Source organism: Macrosteles quadrilineatus, unplaced genomic scaffold (genome assembly GCF_028750875.1).
Source record: "Macrosteles quadrilineatus isolate MER2022 unplaced genomic scaffold, UCM_ALF_1.0 Scaffold_1__1_contigs__length_201487025, whole genome shotgun sequence".
NCBI lineage: Eukaryota > Metazoa > Arthropoda > Insecta > Hemiptera > Cicadellidae > Macrosteles > Macrosteles quadrilineatus.
In genome coordinates this window covers 12,847,434-12,869,796 of record NW_026542594.1, presented here as the reverse complement: position 1 = coordinate 12,869,796, position 22,363 = coordinate 12,847,434, and the positions used below count along the sequence as shown (strand labels likewise).

Here is a 22,363-nt window from a genome sequence, read left to right as displayed (position 1 = left end):
TGTCAGATTGATTGCGTATTTAAGTAACGGTTTGCTATCCACTTTGGTTTTTTTAGTAAGATGTCAATACAGTTTATTATACAATAAATAAATATACAATAAATATACGTCAATACAGCTTATTGTACAATAAATAAATTTGCCAACTTTTATCAAAATATATCCATAAACAAGCAAACTACAACCATTTAAGTATTCTTCATAAGAAGAAGATTGGAATTTCAAATATATACTGTATATATTTTTTGAATTTTCACTGTAAAATAAAACTGTGCAAAATTAGTTCATAATACTGTACAAACTTATTTGTCTTTTAAGCTCAACAAAATGGTTTAAATAGAAATCGAATATTTTTTGTTTTTATGGCCGAAAGTGTGAAAAGCCAATGAATACCCCATAAAACTCACTTCCCTTGATCCATGAGTTTACCATGCGAGTTCGGTTAACACATTTTGGACGAGAGACGTACAATATTGTACGCCATACCACTCTAAGCTAACTTAACAATAAAACATCTCTGCACAAATTCTTATACCACCGACTAAAGAACTAACAATCACCACTCATGACCTCTAGGTTTTCTTTATAACCACTCATTGCCAAAAATAATCGGCTGGTTGGTGTCCAGTAAAAACTCATTACAGTACAGTGGTATCTAATGAAACTGCTTTTGATTAAGCTGGCGGCAAACGGCTGTTTTCTTGACTACATCCTTGCGTGGGAAGATTGTTTTAACACAGTTTAGTGTTCCGTAAAAGTTTTTTACTGCATAAAACAATATTTTTAATAGTTAAATTAATTAAAATATCATTATTTGCTCTATTTGTCGTGGTTTTTAAAATACGTGTGTTCTCTGCTATCTGTTCAGATTGTCGATGTCAAAGGAACAATTATTTCTATGCCAAGTCTATTATTTGAATAACGGATGACATCTACATTCTCCTATCACTTAAAAACTATTTATAATTGGTTTTCAATAGAAAAGATCAAAAGTTTTTGATAAGTACAATCCCGTCCATTCATAGCTAGACTTTTTTGATGTGTAGACATTTATTTATGATATTAAAGCTTAAACCTAGATAAAACATACTGCATTTGTGTTTTGGTTAGTCTATGGTTTTAATCATGCATTTTACTGTAGATTCCAGAAAAGCCAATTTTATTTGTGTACATTCAGACACATAAAAACGTGATTGGTGAAACCATCGTAGATACCTACTGTAGACTTGTAACTGTTTAGAACCTTTGAGGGTTTGAGAACCACAATAAAACATCGTGCAATGTTTTACATTACTTAATATTGTTTTAAGATACTACTTTTAAATATAGTTATGGCAGAACTTGCTGTACTATTGGAATCTTAGGCTTAAGCATGTACGCCTAACTGAAAAGAGATGAAGAGGGGATAGCATCCTGACCAAAGACATATTTTGTAGGTGGTTTCAGAGTGAGTAGTCAGAAGCTCTTGGTGGAAGGTCTTTTGATTGTTGTAAATAAGGGTTCCCTTAGTTTAAACTTCGTCAGTCACTTGCTTAACTATATTACGTGATAACATATATCTAATATGTTTTTCTAATTATTTGTTGGCCTATCAGATTAAACATTCACTTTTTAATGTAAATTTTCGTTATCGAAGTCACGATGGTTTCGCTAGTACATGCATATGTATATAAAATATATACAGCGTAACTTAGATAACAAGTCACCTTTAAGTATCATTTACTAACAATCCGGAATTTATTTTACACGTAATCGAATGTTTTTACAAACCTCGATAAGAAGTGATCCTTGGCACTACCATGAGACCTAATCAGTAATATCTTATCCCCATACTGGGAATTCACTAATAAAAATCAAACTTGCGTTGTGCTTATTTATAACATGTTAAAATTTATATAAGAGAAAACGCTGTTGGAAATTCAGCTATAGGGAAGTAGCTAGTACCTTGGATAATGTCCTTAATTTTGTCTTAGTCAAACTAGCCTACTACAGTGTTACCGTTTGACTGGAGCACCTAAACTGCCTATATAATTATAATAATCACAACATTTGTTGTGGGATAATTAACCACCAGAGTACATCTACTCTGCACGCAACGTTCACTTCATGGTCAACTGTCAGTAAAATATTGTTTCAGTTACAGATGTTGAAGAAGTAAGCTAATGTATGAACGCTACCCCCTAATTTGCTCACCTCCGGTACTATTTCACTTTCTTACTTTCCTTACAAGGTCACTTACCCTTGCGGTTTTCTAAATCCTCGTAGAGCTAAGCTCCGTGGAGCATATCGGAGTATTTATTCAACTGGGGATAATGTTAAGGAATCTATACAGAAATTATGACTACATTTGTCTGCTTGTCTCATTTGCTTTTTAATGTATTGAAGGGCTAAATGCTAATACAAAGATGTATAATGTCAAAAATACACCATCGTAATTTCAAAACAACTACTTTGAAATTATCCACATTTAACATTGGATTAAAATTGTGCTTTAACATTACAATGAATAAAACTCAGTTAACGGATTTTACGTCAATCAGGCAATCATTTTCACATAAATAAAGGGGAAAACTATACGATGCACATCATTGTTGATGGTTTAACAATAAAACCTTATCCAGCAGTGGTTTGTCGGTTTTGGAGGTCTTAGGAAATACAGTAGATGATCGAATATAATATACAGACAAAAATCTGTCACGATTCGATTCATCATGATTGTCCAGTTTTCAAGGATGTAGCAGTACAATAGTGTACAAGTGAAACGGAGGATCTCTCTGTACCTGTAGCCACTGAAGTGAACTTTCTATTTTACGTCCGCAATATCTGCACGGATGTGGTGCAGTAAACTGAGAAAGAGCTCGTAAATACTTGGCTTAACATCCAAACCACCGACCATCAGCGTGTAGTGGGCAAGGTCATGGTAGAACAACTCACAACTCACCGTCTCCATCAACAATAGAGGTGACACTGAACAACTACAAGTCACCGTAGCTGAACTGGAGACATTTGTAGACAGGGAGAAAAAATCTAGAATTTCAGTTACTAAACAATTTTGATAAAAGGTCATGCGAGTATGCAAAGTGACATGTAAAGTTTCACAACAAAACTTTGAAAGATCATGGCACACTTATCGATTACATTAACAAATAAGTCACCGCAGATTTAGGTGTAAATATAAAGAGAGCAAGAAATTGAGGATATAGTTACTAAACATTCCCATAGTCTTTAGAATTTACGCAGTGGGATTATCTAAAATTCCATAATGGTGGAAAAACCTCACAAGCTTTATCATCATCCATAAGAAACAAATGTACTTGTTACACCTGCGACACATACTGGTTTGCTATTGATTGATTGTGACTATTCGTTGTGTTTCTCTAGTAATTATGTGAGGCACTATGAATGAGAGGCTCTAGTAACAGTGGTTTAAATCGTGAGAAGGGTTAAATACCACTAAAACGGCATGTGAAATTTATTAACCAACATTTTAATCATGCAAGTGATTAATAATTATTGTGATTTACAGTAACGCCTAAGCTACTGCAGTATATATATTTAGCTAAACATATTAATTCCATAGCCCAAAAGTAGTATACAAAATAGTCGTTGTTTCTGTGTTTTAATCAGTGTTTCCCACCAGGCCTTTTAGGTCCTCGTGTTAAGCTTATGGAAACTACATTGCTAATTAGAATCCATTGTAAGAATAGTTAAACTACAATTTTTACTTTTGAATAATTTAAACTCCAAGCTCAGAAATAGTTCAATGTTTGTTAATGCTATCGCAGAAAAAGGGGACACCGTTGTCTATCTAAAAAAGTTGACGCCATTGAAAACAATTTGTAATACTTAGTAGTAAAGATACAGTAGTTAGATTTGTTCATGTTTCCCTGAAACGTGAATTTATAAGTATAATAATGTATAAAATATTTCTTTTGTGTAACAATAATGCAATATGATTTATAGTCTGGCCTGCCTATGCTAGCAGAAAGATGAGAAGTGACTAACTCATTGCAATAATGAAATAGACTGTTACACTTTGAAGTAGGTGTCTGGCATTGTATTTTGCATTAATAATAGTCTATATTTGTTTGAAAAAGTGAGTATTATAAAAAAAATCTTCATTCCAGACTATGATTGATTATATAATTTAATTTGAATTTAAATAAGTATAGTCCTACTTCATCTATGCTAATAGCATGATCATAGACACTGCTTCAATTTTACACCTTTTTTAATCCAAATCCTTGCATTGATCTATTTGCTCCTGAAATTTGTGGGCATTAATCAGGAGTATATTTGCTTTATTTACTAGGGACAATTTTGTATTTGTCAAAATTAAGTGCAAATTTACCGTTTTTAAATAATAAAAGACTTTGTTGTCTGTAAGAAAAACAAATACCAACTCATATATTATTGTTTTTATATAATTGATTTCGAATACATTTAACGGCAACTAACACCACCCAACGTTAGTAAACTAACTGGTATAAAACAGTACTAATATATTTAATCTGTGCAAATTAGTTTCGATGTGTGTGAGTTGGGACTTAAACCCGGATCCTCTGGACAGAGGTACCACAATAACCACCAAACTAGCCAAACAGTGTAAGGTAAGTGGTATACAGCGGTTAGTGATGGAGACAGGAGCTGACGCGCTTCGCTGACTACAAATTGCTCAGTGGTTCTGAAGTGAAGCGAAGCATTTCTATCTTCTTCACCGCCCCATAATAGACTAGATATTTTTATTTCACTTCCTTTCAACCACTGCATAAACTAGATACTTACATACTTGACGATATTCAAAGGATTGAACAAGTTTGAAAAAAATAAAAATGTAACTGTCCGCTTTCATATTTAATGATCGACGAAGTAAGAGGTAGCACTTTAATTAAAACATGTAAATCTTGAATTTAAAACATAGTTGGAAACCATAAACATTGTTTTCACTGGTAAAAAAGAAACAAAAGATTTACAAAATACAAATTCTAAAAGATCCGTCTATTCTAAAGAATAACTTTATTGTAAGGATTGTATATTGAAATTGGTCGGTGCAATGTATTGTTAAGTGTGTATTTTATAGAACAAAATCTTCACATGACATATCAGATAGGAAAAAATGTAAAAGATGTCATGCGAAACAATTTAAGTGAATTGAAGAAATAATGGGGTCTATGACGAAAAATCATTACATACATGTTTACTAAAAAGCTTTGTATCAATTAACAATTATAATATAGTTTTTGGTTTAAGCCTTCGCTACTTGTGTTTCTGATACAGGTTTCCTAAAAATGCAAACATAGTGAAGTGCTTTAATTTTGTCCATCGTCGGCCAGCTAAATAAAACATATCCAATAGGAATTACACAATATTTAAAACGTAATCAAGCCCTGACAGATCCACAGACATCTAACAAAACGGTAGATCATCAGAACTAACACGAAAAGTAAAAAACCAATTCAATAATCGCAACTTAATTTCGCATGGATACAACGGTTAAGTCCACCTAATCACCACATTTCATGTATAATTGTTTACGCTTTCGCCTTGTAGTGGACAGTATAATTGTAGACGATATCTCGCATGCACGTTGCACGTAGAGAGATGGCCACTGGTCAGGGGACGGTCGGCTGAACACACCACACTAACAACGAGTGTCTAGACTGCGCTTTAATGACCGCTTCTTTCTTATAATTAATTACATTGTTTTCCCCAACTGCACCAGGAATAGGCTGTGGAATATTTTTTTCAACAAAAATACGACTATACTTTTCGCTACGATGTCAAATTTATTATACTTACTGTTGTTTACTAATGTAGTTGTAAATTGGCAAAGTATCAATGCCCATTGAAAATAATTGATGTATTTGAGTATGGATATCCGGGATAAAAAATTTTCAAGGCTTAAAACTCTCCAACTGGAAATGAGTGAATTCTTTAGTCTGTAGTGGCAAGGCATTTTTGGTGATTATGCGGTCATATTAAAAAAAATCATAAACACTAAACCAACAGAGCAAACCTATTGAACCGTATACTTGAATTGTTCGTAATGAAATGAATAATTTAAAAATGGCAAAAGAACTATTTGACAGTAAAAGTATTTAGAACACCTTGTATTGGCATTTCGTAAAAAAATTAGTTTTTAAAATTGAAATTTTGAAAGTAAAAATTTGCTGCAAAAACAAATAATTGTTTATTTTATATAAAAGTTAAGATACACAAAATGTTTCGCTTCTATTTATCTACATAGAAATGTAAAAATATGTAAATTATCATTTTCTTTTAGAAAGTTATGCTCTGAAAACCAAAAAATACCAATATCTACACAAATTTCAAACAAAAACCAAATAAATTTTTTCTCAAGAAATGTAGTAAAAGTACACATTTTTGTAAAGGCAATAACATTAGTTATTTCTAACATTAGTTAACTAATTAACATTGACATTAACATTATAATAACTAATTGACATTAGTTATTATATTATTACTTTCTAACTGAAGTAAGAATTGTTCATGGAAAATGATCATTACTATAAATCTTTATGACTTTTATAAATCTTTATTTATTTTAGGGAAAAATATTTTGTTATTCTAGCATGTATATTATTTTTCAAACACATAAACCCCAAATACCAACTATAGAAAATGAAAGTAAATTTATTCCCTTATATATATATATATATATATATATATATATATATATATATATATATATATATATATATATATATATATATATATATATATATATATATATATGAATTTATATATATATATATATATATATATAGTTATAAGGGCAAATATAAAGAAAGAAATATTTTATAGTGTTTTATATAGTATTTTATATTTTGTGACGATCAAATCGTTCCTTCACAATTACAAAATGTTTCAAGAACGGGCTAAATGTACATCTCAAATTTAGTAGGTCTATGCTAAAAAACATTTTACAAACTAAATGTACAAATTTACAACTAATTAATATGATTCAATCAAATTGATAAGGTCACAGTCACACTCGCGATATTTGTTGTTGGTAAACAGTCAATAAAGTAAAAAAAAAAACCGGCTAAATACAGTGTTCAAATTTCTAAAATTAAAGTCACATTTCAACCAAGGCGACAATAAATAATATCCAAACCAAACATTTACAAAATTTACAACTCATAATCACGATTTAAACTAATATACCTACCTAAAGTTAAATCACACCAAAACTCGACTTGTTAGTTGTTGGTTAGTTAGTCCTTAGTCTGACAAATATTCACGAAAAGTAACAGATGATAGCTTGAGCACAAGTGGTAAAATCTAAAACAATTAAATACCACAATGCACAGAATTTCATGATCTTTTGAATGAAATACATATATCATGAACCTCAAGTACAAAGCTATTTAGTTAAAGTGGTGTTTCACTGTCTTAGATTAGACCACTTTGGGTTGAAGTGTAGATTTATTGTTTACCTTACTATACGTACCATACACCCATTCAACATATAGTTCAACTAGTCTGTAATATAAGGTTTAAGCTAGTTTACCATGCTGGACAATAACTTGTTATGTCACACAACATTGAACTGCAATCTGTTTGTTGACAAACCAACAGTATCTAAAGTAAAACTAATGGGTCTTCTCCTGGTCCTCTAAAAACCATTGTCCTCATGAACAGCTTTACGTTTTCTATTTTTTTTTATTTGCAAAAAGGCTTAGTCATTAAGCCAAAATAGTTAAGAATAAAGTTGTCTCAGTAGTTTTATGGATCTAACCTCCCCTCTAAAGGTTTCCTATTACTTAACCACTTACTTTTAACCAAGCTCTAAAGAAACGTTATGTTTACATTTGCATACTTCATATAATACACTGGATATAAATAACTTCCATCATTGCATAGCAGAAAATGGTTCTTTTTAGAATAACACTTACTTATTTATAACTTTAAAAATAAAATATTTTTAGATCCTAAAGCTTTGGTTGAGCCAAACTATTCACTTTCAAATACTGAAGTTTTATCAATAGTCAAAGCCCAACGTAGGCTACTGTACTGTAACACTTCGTCCCACTCGCTATTACAGTTGAATTAATAAGATAATGGAGTAAAATTTCGGCCCGAGGAAAAATCGACAAGGGTTGAGGAACGTAGTTCAGGAAGTAAGCGGACCATGGCTTGTATACTTTGCAACCTACCAGTAACCTGACCTATCGTAACCTGACCTGACATAACTTAACTTAACATAACGTAGTTTGTGGTGAGTCAATTTGAAATTTAGTGCCTTTTGTTAGTTTTAAGTGTTGCTAGTTTTTTACTATCCTCCCAAATAGTTCGTGAAGACCTAGAGAGCAGGTAGAGAGTTGGACCTCAGGCCACATCTGAGGATTTCGGGCCGAAATGTTACTTGGGCTAAAGTGTTACGACACGGCTGTAATTGAATGTGGCAAAGATAACTTAATCGTGAATAATTCCTTAACATTGATAATAAGATTAACAGTGATTCATACGGTACTGTACTCAAGCCACACTTTTGTTTTCAGTTGAATGTAGGGTTGGATCAGCTATGAAACAACCATAAATTTTTATCGAACGACAGTGAAATTGTTGTAGTCTATGTTCAGGATACTCGAATTATTTTAGAGGATGGAGTGTGACGTTATAACGCTATGACTGCAATAATTGCTCCACTTTTCCCATAGTAGGCCAGGAATCCCCTGAAAAACTCCTACGTCCTAATGTGATTAAAACTGCACACCGCGCTGACAATGAGGGCCAATATCGAAGCATTGTTGGGCGTCAAAAGCAGATGATGAGGACCGAAATTCTAAAGAAGCTCATAACTTTCGTTATTCATCAGCCGTTATTTTTTCAATATGATAAAAGTTTCCCTAGCCTCAATTGGCCACGGTCTCTTAAGCACCCGATGCACACACGTGCTATCAGACTATGTGTCACGCTTTTGCTTTCCGCCCGCCGCGCTCTACCTACCTCTCCCTTCTCCCGGGCTTAAATACAATGTCCGGCGCCCACCGGACGTCAGTCGTTCCTTCTCCGATCCACCATGTATCAGTATCTGTCACTTAGGTAAGGAAGACTAGTGTTGTGCAGTGTTTGTGATCTGTGTGCTTCTTGGGATACTCGCATCACCGACCGGAGCATTGGATTTATGTTTTGTTTGTTTTTCTTTTGATAAGATTTGGTTTGTTTAGATATTGTCAATGTTGATTGTTATATGATCGGTTACAATATATATTTATCAGTTGCCTTAGGTAGTCAATATGTAAATTCAACATTTTTTGTGCCCTATGTAAAGTCTGAATTACCTACCTTGACTCGCAAGGATTGCAAACAGTGTACATTTTCTTGGAGTTTTAGATTCATTTATAGGCACACCCCTATTCTTTGACAGTTGGCATAGACTTTTTGGAGGGAAACTGGGACTGTTGGATCCCTAGGCAGATTAGGTCTCAAATAAACAAAGTTCCATTTTCTCATTGTGGTTCTAACAATCGGAAATGTCAGAAGCACCATGAGGGATCCTTAATTAGCTGATGGTTCATCTAACTGTTTATGAATTTCACCAAACTCAATTCTACCTTATTGATAGATGTTCAAAAACTATAATTCTGGCATAAAACATCTTAATTGGTTCAATTTTATGTACAATAGCTTAGCACAATTCTTATAAGGACAATCTTAAATGCAATTGAGTAATCCTCGATTGACAGATTGACAAAGAAATTTAATTTTTTTAATGGGCAAAGCGTAGCTCGTGTTCAAACCCAAAGTCCGTCGTAGTGACACCAAATTTAGATATCACCCGGTTTAAAACTCAGGCAATTATGATGCTCATACCTGTGCACTAGCAACGTTAGGGGACGCGTGCAGATTGACATTTCCACGTTGAGTAGTACTGTAATCAGTGCGCTCCGTGTACCAAACCTACAAGCAGTGTCAGTAATCAGTTATTGTTGCAGGTTACTGCTGGTGTGCTCATGCTGTGTGCTGAGTCTAGCACAGTCCGGGGAGCATGAGGGTAGTACGACGGCCAGTGTACTGCAGGGGGTGCGCTCCGTGTACCAAACCTACAAGCAGTGTCAGTAATCAGTTATTGTTGCAGGTTACTGCTGGTGTGCTCATGCTGTGTGCTGAGTCTAGCACAGTCCGGGGAGCATGAGGGTAGTACGACGGCCAGTGTACTGCAGGGGGTGCGCTCCGTGTACCAAACCTACAAGCAGTGTCAGTAATCAGTTATTGTTGCAGGTTACTGCTGGTGTGCTCATGCTGTGTGCTGAGTCTAGCACAGTCCGGGGAGCATGAGGGTAGTACGACGGCCAGTGTACTGCAGGGGGTGCGCTCCGTGTACCAAACCTACAAGCAGTGTCAGTAATCAGTTATTGTTGCAGGTTACTGCTGGTGTGCTCATGCTGTGTGGTGAGTCTAGCACAGTCCGGGGAGCATGAGGGTAGTACGACGGCCAGTGTACTGCAGGGGGTGCGCTCCGTGTACCAAACCTACAAGCAGTGTCAGTAATCAGTTATTGTTGCAGGTTACTGCTGGTGTGCTCATGCTGTGTGCTGAGTCTAGCACAGTCAGGGGAGCATGAGGGTAGTACGACGGCCAGTGTACTGCAGGGGGTGCGCTCCGTGTACCAAACCTACAAGCAATGTGAATCACAAGACAACAACGCCATGGTGGGCTGCCTTAAGCTGAAAGTCCTGAGGCTTGTAGAGCGAGCTATCAAGTTGGACAGTATACCCGTAGCTGACGGTGAGCTTTGCATATTTCATTTTTAGGTTCAAGTCTAATGCCTTTGCTGTAATTATTTTGGTCGTTGGCTTATTTAGTTGAAAACAATTTACACATCTTTAATTCTATAATTTAAAGTGGTATCATAAGCTGCTCCAAACACATAAACCATAGAGAAAGAGGTTTGAAATTATTTTCCGATAAACGGAAGCTTAAAAAAACTCTTTACAAAAATTGAACTTCTCAATTTCTTTAGTCACTTACTCTCTATTGAGTTGGATGGTTTCATCTTTGGGAATCCAGTTAACCTATTGATATAACCTTTGACTATTAATACTACTATAGTATTCAATAGTCAATAGTATTATAACTGATAGCATTATCCATTTAACTTAATTACCTTTTCTAAAATTAGTTGTACATAGATTGTTGACATCGATTGAAAATTTATCACCCTACTAATTTGGCATTGCTTATTTTACTATAATTCAATTACTAATGAGAATTCGTAATAGACGGTTGTGACCGTGACCTTGGATGAACAGGTGCCCGTGTGTCCTACATTTACTTGCTAGAATGCAGACACTAATAACAGAAGAGTCATCAGTCCGCTGAGGCTCCAGCACGGAGAGTACGTTTCTTTACGATGTATTGTTGGAAACTTCAAGGCGGTGCAGCTAACAGCAGACTTAATGATCCTCAAACGATATGCTACAGACAGGAGAGCTGCCAATGTTTCTATTCTAATGATTTAAACTTAGAATATGGAACCGACCTAATTGAAACATTAATTTCATTGTGGTATGTAAGAGTTTCTTCTGAGACTAACGTAGGATTTGTGGTTAATGGGTTTAAACATTTGAACCTTTTATGTAAACTGTAAAATGAAATGAGGTGTTGGTAAGCTGAATATTATTGCTTATTGTTTACACATCCTTTAAAACTGGGCATTAAATATTATTGCATTCGGATGGTTACAATTCAATGTATGATTTCAAAATTCTGGAAAACACATAATGATCTCTCAGAACAAGGGGAATATGAAATAAAATAAGTTCCAATAAAAATTACACGAAATTGCTAAAAATAACAGTTTCCCTGTACATAAACTAACAGTAAACAGTTTTACAACAATAATTGCAGCTACAACTACAATACTGAATAGGTATTTAAGGAATAAATGTGACATTTTAAGGAGTAAAATATTCAAATAAGGCAAATGGAAATTCACTTAGTCCACAGGTTTTCTGCGGGTATTATCAATTATTTGTGGGCTTATAGAGTTCACAATAAGACTAGACTAATGACGTGAGCCAAACCTACAAGCAATGTGAATCACAAGACAACAACGCCATGGTGGGCTGCCTTAAGCTGAAAGTCCTGAGGCTTGTAGAGCGAGCTATGAAACTATGAGCTATAAAACTGTGTTTATGATATTTACCTACGTTTTAAAAAGACTGATTCAGATTTTCAAGCAGATATGATAGCCTATAAAAGTAGGATAAATTTAATTGTTGAATAAGATTGAAATTGACTACCTCCTTATCTAAGTAAAGTCTTCATCATTGTTTTTTTTTTGTTTTTTTGTTTGTTTTTTTTACTAATGACGTGTTAAAGTTAATCGAGCTCCTATTATGGTTAAAGATAGCCTGCACTATTGTATACAGTATAAACTGCAAATTTTTGCCTTAAAAGGATCTCTCACCACGGGTTTTTCAGTTTCAGTGTTTTGTATATAATTTTCATGTGTAGGTGTAACATTCGTCAGCAAGCCGGACGCCGGCCAGCGGTCGCTGAACGACTTGTCAGTGGACGAGAACTCTCTACCCCAGGACCCCGAGCAGCGTGACCGCAGGATAGACGCTCTGCTCTGGGAGAGGTTCGGCAGCTTCTTCCAGACTCATTCTGTCCAGCTGCAAGTGCCCAAGCTGGTCGAGGAGTCAAAGGCGCTCCTGGACAATGAGATCGAGGACGAGGAGGAAGAAAGTATGCTATTTTAATTTACCATGCCGTGTTCATTGCTCATTCATAAGTCTACTTCTCATGTTGGGGTTGCATATGAATACAAATTACCTGGTTAAACGTAAGTCTGTAATGTTTCAATATTCATTGCAGATCAATGTTTTAAACACGATAATCAATAATACACGCAGTATGGTTTTTGACTGTAGCTGTATGAAATCCATATTTAAAACGATATGAGTGAATCAATATTTTTGTAAATTGTTTCCCAGTCCGTCTGCAGGCAGATACAGTCCAACAAATGGCTAAACAATGGCTTTATTAACATGTTATGTTCAGGCAGAGGAAAGAAGAAGAAGTACGCTGGCCCCCTCCTGGTCGGGTTGATGATGAAGGGTTTCATGGTCGCCCTCGCCTACAAGGCCCTCGCCCTCCTGGCCGGTAAGGCGCTCATCGTCAGCAAGCTCGCCCTTGTGTTGGCCGGCATCGTCGCTCTCAAGAAGCTGTTCAGTGGTGGCGAGCAGAAGACTACGTATGAGATCGTGAAGCAGCCCGTGGTGACTCATGCACACCAGTACTCCAGCAGTCACGAGCTAGGAGGCCACGGAGACTGGGCTAGCAGTGCCACCGGCGGCTACGGACGCAGCATCCAGGCGCAGGACAGGATGGACCTGTCCCCAGCAGTCCACGGTCGTGCCCTGGGCGCCGACACTGTGCCGCCCTACCCTCACCTCATGGCCTACCGGGCACAGATACCTCAACAGTACATTCAACCCGCGCAGAATGCTCAATAACTTATTGTTAATATTTATTTATTTAACTGTTGTAATTTATTTCGTTACTTTGTTAATTATATTGGCAATGACTGAAGTTTATGTTTATTTTCCTAGTGGACTGTTTCTAGATTGTAACTACTACTACTTAAATAGTTATTTTAAGGAATTCTTGAGCTTAGAATATTATGCAAGTATATAATACCACGAGAAAACTGTGTAAAGACTATTTCATAACGAACAGTAGTGTGTGCAAAAAAAGAATCTGAATGTTATTCTGTGTATACAGTTTACTCATCAAATTTACTCGAAGATACAACAAACACGTCCAATCTTCGACTTTTAGAATTTTGCCTCGTTTGAGTTGATTGCCTTATTGTTGGTGTTTTTAAAAGCAATCATTAAAAGTGTAGGGAATAATAATTAATGAATACAATACCTTGTAAGAACACAATTTATTTCGTTAGTCATATCAAGTAGTGAGGAGATTAATATTGCTATTTATAAAAATACGAGTATACAGGGTGTTTTTTTTTAATCACAGACCAAAAACGGAATGAGATAGGACACATGTTATGTTATATTTTTTGTTTCTTTGGACATGCTGAATAGCCTTATGGCAAAGATAGATCATAAGATTGCAAGACTACAGTATATTGGCTAGAGTACACTTAATGCTTAGGTTACTATAGGTGTAACCCCAAAATAATTGCAACAATAAAATCACTGATAGCTATGGCAGCAAAACAATCCCAAGTCTTTAGTTGTAAATCTTAAAGAACACACTTTAACTTTTCCAGTTTACAATTATTTAGAATTTTACCGGAACATGAATTATCCAAAAGAAAAAAATAACACCGACAAATTAATCTCTTTCTAAGATAACAGGGTAAATACAAAGGTTATATACTAATGGCCATAACAGTTGAGCTACCAGAATATATTAAATGCCTCAGAATATATTTATCCAACTATTTTTTATATTGTTAAAAATTATGAAAATAGTATCATTTGCGTGCAATTCTAGAGTAATAATAATAATGTCAAGTAAATAATTATACTATGTTTACGCAGGCACAACAGTTTCCACTTGAGTTGGGAGTTGTTATGTGAGGCATTTCCGATATTTCTCATTTGGGAGGATGTGTTGCTGAATGCTATCTTGTATTTAAACCCCAGGTTTCACTGGTGTAGCTATTAGTTACCAACCAACAAGTCAACAATGTACAGTGCTTGGGTAAGTAGTAAATGCACATTTTAAAAATATTACCATAAACCCGTATTGAACCACAGTACCGTAATTCTGTTATAACCCATCCTTGCTAAAACATTATTAAATCAATTAAGTGTCCATTGATCAGTATTTCTATCAAATGATTATAAACCTATTAAAAAGTCTTATAAACAGTATTTTAGTAATAGGAAATGAATAAACCATAAAACTTATCAGAAATAAAATTGGTCTACGATCAAACTAAGTGATAAATAATCGCAGTTATAAGGTAGAACTGACACATGGTCTGAAACCAGCGTATCTGGCACATTTAACTTCGAACGACCAATCTCTTAATCAACTTGTATAAACTAAATTATTTTTTTAGAAAAAATGAGTTTGTTTTTGTTATTTACATATTGCTAAAACGGACGATATAAAGAAATGTCGGTGGTAGAAAACATTCATTGGATGTGATTGAGAGCTCTCGAATCGGATAAATTGTTGGTTTTTTATAACAAGTTACATTTACACTTCAAAATAATCAAAAGGGACGACGCTTACGGTTTAACTTTTTTAGTTTTTCTTATGAACGATTCTATAGCCCCTTTTCAATACAAAACCAAACTTTTCAATAGATAACCTTTTGCTCAGAATCGAGCACAATTTTATAGATTTTTAAAATTATAAGATCTAGTTGAGTAATGTTTTTATTGGGAATTATTATTATTGTCAGTGCTTCGTATTAACATAGACAATTCCAAAGACTTATTTCACTTGATTTTCTTACAACTATTAATATTATTTCCTACCTATACACAATAAACATGTTATGTGTTATTAAGTGAGTTCTTAACCAATTTAGTTGTGTTACAACTCTTTTTATATCAAGATTTTAACCAATTTTTGAGTCATTTTAAAAATCTCGTTGGGTATATCAGCACAACAATATTTCCAAATAAGGGGTTTTATGAATAGATAATATAAGCTTTTTTACTTGAAGTGAAAACTCTTGGTAATTATTCAAGTCTGAAATTCGCTGACGCTACAGATGCCAAATTATCAGTTATTACAGTACACCTAGGATTAGCGAACTTAGGTTGATAGTTAAGCTGAAAGAAAGTTTACATTGGATAAAGAAAATGGGTTTTCGGTGGGCGTTATCGTCCCCTGTTTTTTGGAATCAATATTGAGATTCTAATTAATTATTCACTTCTTAACTTTCTAATTTCTTATTCTTAAGCGTACGATGGTTTTATTTCCTCTAATAATCTATGTAGATATGATGATTTTAATTAACCTCTTTGATAGTTATCCGCTTACCATGATTATTTATTCTATTTAGTGAGATAGATAAAAAAGAATGTTTCAAGCGTTCTTACTCCATCAGCTCTCCCCATAATCCAGATTTGCGAGTAACTATCCTTAAATTATACTGTATTTAATTTAATCTAAAATCACAACTTTTCATTGTACAACAGTAATGCATCTATACTATTATATACAAAATCTAATGGTATCTGTCTGTATGTCTATTACTAATAGGAGCAAAAACTACTGAACCGACTGGGCTTACATTTTACAAAAATATAGCTACCATACCAAGAATGGTAATAGGGCTATCCACATTTCAATACTGACCATGGGCCCCTTTGGCTTTAAAAGTTCTGAGGGGAGGATTTTAAAAGTAAATATTTATTGGTTTTTATGGCTGTAACGAGAAAACTCACAATGTTTACATTTGCTTTGACTTTTCAATGTAAACCAGAAGAACTACCAAATTGCGTAAACTGAAGGTTATTTAAACTTTACAGAAAATAATAAAAGTGATAGAACGTCAAGTTCCAGTTAAATTAACGACTAACATATCTTGCCATAAATTTTGGAAAATTTGTCATATCAAAGTCAGATTTGCGGGATTAATTTCCTTTTTATAAGTTCTTTGAAATGATGTGCTGCCGTTCAAGTGAGTTTATTGATGCAGTTTAAAGTTTTTAAGTTATCCAATCAACCCCTATTTGGGGTGGGGGTGAATGTCATCACCAAAAAGTATTTTACATTATCCTAGTAACGGTTATCGAAGCTCGTTGGAATATTTGCAGCCGCTCAGAATTAACCAGGGGGGACTATTATGGGACACCCGATATATTATAAAATGATATTATCCTATAGGTAGGAGTTATAACCTCCTTATTCCCATTTACAGAAATACAGACTTTTGAGTAAAGATTGAAGAAAGATTCTAATACAATTTGAAAAACTGCTTTAACTTTATTGTTGAATGACGTTTTCATTGAAAATTGGTATTTACAATTGAACTACGTAATATAAACTTTTATTTTCTTAAGGTTCCATTAGATGGACGATTGTAGGACTGAAGATCCCAGGGTAGCCCAATCAAGGGTCGGTCGTAAAATATTTTGGCGATGCTTGACCCAGGATCCCCTCCTTAGCCCTCATTAGTCCTGGGATCTTCAGTCAAGCCTCGAAAAACAGGTATACAGCACTCGGGCCTCCACCTCTACCTGCCAGTGGCGGAGAACCGCTGGGACTAGCTATGACTATCTGTCTATATCCTCCTTCATAATTAGTTCCAAGCTCACATCCGTGATATATGATTTGTATTGCAAATCTTAGACTAACACTTTGTTTTCCTGCTAGTCTTAAACCATAATTATTAAACTAAACTAATATATTTGTTTTAAACAGACAACAAAATAACAGTCTATGTGTCATTTTTTAGCACCCAGACTATGATTAAATTTATATAGCGTATAACTTTATAAAACTGCAAAAGCATAACCGCACGAAATTAAAACTGAAAAAATTGAACACAATTCGTTTTTAAATATATTTAGTTGAAATTACAGATAATTTTCTTCCCAGCATGTGTTTTTCCCACGAAAATCAGTCTTTTGGGTTTTCGTTATACTTGTAAACTATTTATAACGTAACAAACGCGTATTCAGTAAACTTAATATTTAATATTAATTACATACTATACAGTTATTATGCAAATACATTTTATGTTCACATCCGTCTTAAAAGTTTAAAATTATGTCACAGAAATAGTAACTCTGGGGCTAATATAATAACATTATATCCTGGAATGTGTATTTAGATTTTTAATAAAACGAGCCGTTGGCCCGTCCTACGTACGGGAATCGAGTATTCAAGTAAAACGGAATAGTTCAGAACATCTAGTTTACACGCACAGTGACAAATTCTGGCAGTTTTAATGGGGGCCAACTGCCCTAAAACAACCTAATTAACAATTAATTGTTATTTTTTAGTTGTTGAACTTATTAACAAATGTCACGTGACTACTCATTTCTACCATCCGATTATAGACCTAAAATATAGCGATATGCATTTTGAATTTGATAATTTTACCATAAAATAGCAGTTGCGTCGATTTGAAAACACATGAAGTGAGATTGGAGACCGATTCACACACACTGGTATTGAGTAGAGTTGCTACAATTGCATATACCACTTATATATGTACTTACCGCACCTTTACCTCCGTGACCACAGACTGACACCTTATGAGGATTGTATTATTTGTTTTTGTTCTCCAGTACGTCTTTTAGATTGTAATGGTTCCTCAACACGAGAAAATGTGGAACCTAACTATTCATTCTCAATTTGTATTGGTTATAACTATGTCTTGTATTCTATGTAATGTATATTAATTGTCAATTGTTATTTTCTTGTATTGATGAATGAATAAAGATAGATTGAATTGAATTTGAATTGAATATAACTAGAGGATGATTTATTAATTATGATTATATAGTTTTATTTGGTTAAACGGGGGTTTAAATGACTGAAACAACAAGAAATGAATTGTAAACAAACACGACATATACAGTGCATCGAACGGTGTCCTACTATTTGCCACCAGTAGGGTCAGAGTTCCCGGAATTCCTGCCTTGACCGTTCCTATGTGTCACAACTATATAGTTGTACTTATATTTGTTTGTATATTAAATTAATGGTTATAGGCTAACTCCAGTTACAACTATGAATTGTGAAAATTAATTTTACCATCTTGTTCGGCTAAAAAAGACGCAAAAAAAGTTCACATAATAGCAAGTGAAACAGAATAGGCCTATCTATGTCAAGGTATTTTAAACTATTTGAATATTCCTTATAGGGCCTAAGATTAGTTATCACAATAGATAATATAGAAATGACATTTGGCACAGTACATGGTGCATCTATAAGATTAAATTTCATTAAAATACTTGAAATATTACCTTAATAACCACAGTTTCAGTGTTTAATATTCTGCGAATATACAGGGCAACAAACATTGTATGGGGAACTCCAACTTTTATCTTACAACATACAAGAATATGAATTTCTTTTTTTAATGGCTGATATTTTCAATATGGCAGGTAACTTACAAATTTCTTATGGAACACCTTGTATTTTATGACGAGTTTAGACTGTAATTTTAAAAACGTTTTCATTAGTTGAATTTCGTCTATAAAGCTACGTTTAGAAGGTACAGTGTGTTACATTTTGGGAAAAGTGGCTTTTTGGTACATTCTGCATGATAGCTCCTGAACGAGTAAGCTTTGAGAAGAAATGCAAAGAATAAATTAGTCTTAAATTTGAAAATTGCATATACATTCTAAAAAGATCATAAAATTATTCCTTAAGGTTTTTACAAAATAGCCACAAAAAATGACAACTAGACTTCAAATATCTTATGAATCTCCCTGTATTTTATCATCTTATTCTTATATGAACTACATCATGCAGAATGTTCACAAAAAGCCACTCTTTTCCAAATGTAACACGCTGTAACTCCTAAACAAGTAGCTTTATGGAAAAAATGCAGCTACTAAAACGTTTTAAATTGCATTTACATTCTAAAATCATCATAAAATAGGTTACAAGTTGTCTAATAAGTAATTTTAAAGTTAACCTCCATATTGGAAAATACTGGTGATTTTTAAAAAGTGGAATTCATACTTTTGTATGTCACAAGAAAATAGTTGAAGTTCCCTTTGATGTTTTCCCTAAATCTAATAGTGTCTTAGATAGCAATGGTGGTTAAGTTGTTCACCCTGTATTCACGTAATATTTATTTAAGATGTCATTAAAGCAGTTTTTAAAGACAATCTTATTTTTAATTCATTACTGATTCAAAAAAAATTCTGGGGTCTTAACTCTACTTTGGTGACTGCATTTATGAAATAATCTTATGGGGAGTTTTAAGAAGGCTCAGGCCTCGAGGGGTGATAACCGACGGACCAGGGTTGGGGCTGATGACTCACGCAGCCAGGTATACAGTGATGGCAAATGACACACATTTGCACAGAACAGAAGTATAAAATTGGCTTCAGCTGTTCCATAAGGTTGAGAAATCTACTAAGGGAGTATGTTTCATCTATGGAACTACCCACATAAGGAAATAATTCTCTACTCTTTTATGATCAATGTTTGCGTGATTGGTTGGTTGCACAATTATCGCGAAAAAGTCTACGAGGATTTCCTTCATATTCGCCGCTACTAATAATACTAAGCTAAGACCTATAAAATAAATAATTGCATAATCTGCTCATAATCAATGAGGGATCTGTCAAAGTAACATATTTTTGTTTGTAATTGTTGGCATATTACTCCAAGTCATATAAATAAACTGACTGCTGGCCTTCCCATGGCCCCCAACCATTACTTAATATTTTATTTTAAATTACTGCAAAATGTAAGTGACCCATGGTGTGAGGTGTTATCGGCGCCCCTTGTCAACCCTCATCAAACTCGATGAAGATCCCAGGAGCGAGGCTTGACTGAAGGTCCCCGCTCGACCCCTCATGGTGCTGGGATCTTCGGTCAAGCCTCGCCAAAACAGGTAAACAATTCTCAGGTCAATTTTAACCCTAGGATCTTCGGTCCGTCTACCTAGATGGACTGCCTACTGCGGCTGCTTCAGAGAATGTTGATTTTTTTGTCAAGCCAGATGTTATTGTTAACCTTGAAACGTATTCTACAGGCTATCGTTCTCTTTGCTGCTCTGTACACCAACAGCGTGTACTGCAGCTATTACCACGGTCCCACCGCCAAGCCTGTCGTCCTCCACAACGGCTACCTGGCAGACACCCATGAAGTAGCAGCAGCCAAGAACGCTCATCTCGCCGCTCTAGCCAAGGAATCTCACTACGGAGGAGACTACGGATACGGTAATGGCCAGGAATACAGTGGCTCTTATGACGGTCATCATGGAGACATCAGGTACCACGGTCCCACCGCCATCCCACACGTCCTGCATGACGGACACATCGCAGACACTCACGAGGTGGCCGCTGCTAAGGCTGAGCATTTCGCCGCCGTAGCCAAGGCCAAGGCTCATGGAGGCTACGGTGACCACTACAATGGCAGATACGCCTCAGACTACGGTGCCGACCATGGACACTCCTATCATGTGGCACCTTACCATGGACCCCTCGCCAAGCCCGTGGTGCTCAAGTCCGGATACCTGGCAGACACTCACGAGGTCGTTGCTGCCAAGCACCATCATCTAGACGCGCTGCATAGGGCCAGTCATCGCGGTCACTATGAACACAGTTATTAATCTAACCCCTTATCTCTGCCTGTAAATATACCGATATAAGATTTTAATTTACCGATAATTGTCCATTTTTATTCATACACCAAATCGTTAGAATTCGCTCTGATTAACTTACAGACCAGAACTTGTTCTTTACGTAATGCTGAGCCACGGTTTGGTGAGTTATACATCTTACGTTACTCGTAGCTTAACAGTTAAACGCTGTTGTTTAACTAAACTCTATCTTGAACTAAACCCCAATAAAATGGGTATTACAAAATAATAAATAAACTAAAATCATCTACTGTATGGCTATGATATAACTTTTTAACAGACCTACCCACATACCCTCTAAGATGTATCTGCTACATTTAGGCTGCATAGATACAAATACAACGCTATATATCGCCAATTAACTATTAACAATACTCAATTAAAATGATCCAGTAATAACAACATTCCCCCGAGACTTATACCTTCCAATCCGTATGCTAATAAGCCACCACCCACCCAAGGGGGCCTGGGGAGATATACGTTTGTTGATTGACTTAATGCATTGATATCAATAAATATCACTATAAATAATAGAAGCGTTTGGTTCATCTTTGGAATTCAGCAAATATAAATTGTAATTACCGACGGCACAATCCATGCTCGATAAGGACTCGCAAATACGATATAATACAATTTGATGACAAAAACAAGTATTTTAAATTCTTATGTTAGCTGTATATTGCTTTATTTGGCGTAGTAAATGCTTTAGCTCAATTCCGTATTTTTTCTGTATGTTTGTGTGTATGTTTGTGTTGGTAACGCATTAGTGTCCTCATTTCTCAGCGTTTGACGAAAAACACAAGAGCGCCGTTGTTAATAAAAATGCCAACCGGTATAACGTAATGGTGAAGTAGTTTTAAGCTAATTTTAAACGGTGGAAAAGTGGCTTTAAATTTTACCACAGGGCTATGCCTGATAGATCTATACATCTTTTATTTTAGTTTATAATAGGATAAAATATACTAAAGATATATATATACGCGTAATATTTCTTTGCGAGGCATTTGGTTTGCCTTAAGGTTTGGCAAGTTTTAAAACTGTTACTGTTGTGTTTGCAACGCC

The 22,363-nt window shown here is 34.9% G+C and overlaps 1 protein-coding gene across 1 annotated transcript in view; it reads left to right on the top strand.

Moving 5' to 3' along the window:
* LOC128994654 (uncharacterized) overlaps positions 1 to 21,467 on the top strand; it is a 43,865-nt gene extending 22,398 nt beyond the window's left edge. Inside the window, exons 6-12 of the mRNA XM_054419349.1 lie at positions 9,963 to 10,085; positions 10,249 to 10,336; positions 10,455 to 10,755; positions 12,487 to 12,720; positions 13,036 to 13,481; positions 14,671 to 14,706; positions 20,693 to 21,467. Coding sequence (XP_054275324.1) covers positions 9,963 to 10,085; positions 10,249 to 10,336; positions 10,455 to 10,755; positions 12,487 to 12,720; positions 13,036 to 13,481; positions 14,671 to 14,706; positions 20,693 to 21,271 — 1,807 coding nt within the window. The 3' untranslated portion in view covers positions 21,272 to 21,467. The remainder of the gene's footprint in view (positions 1 to 9,962; positions 10,086 to 10,248; positions 10,337 to 10,454; positions 10,756 to 12,486; positions 12,721 to 13,035; positions 13,482 to 14,670; positions 14,707 to 20,692) is intronic.
* The last annotated feature ends 896 nt before the right edge of the window (positions 21,468 to 22,363 follow it).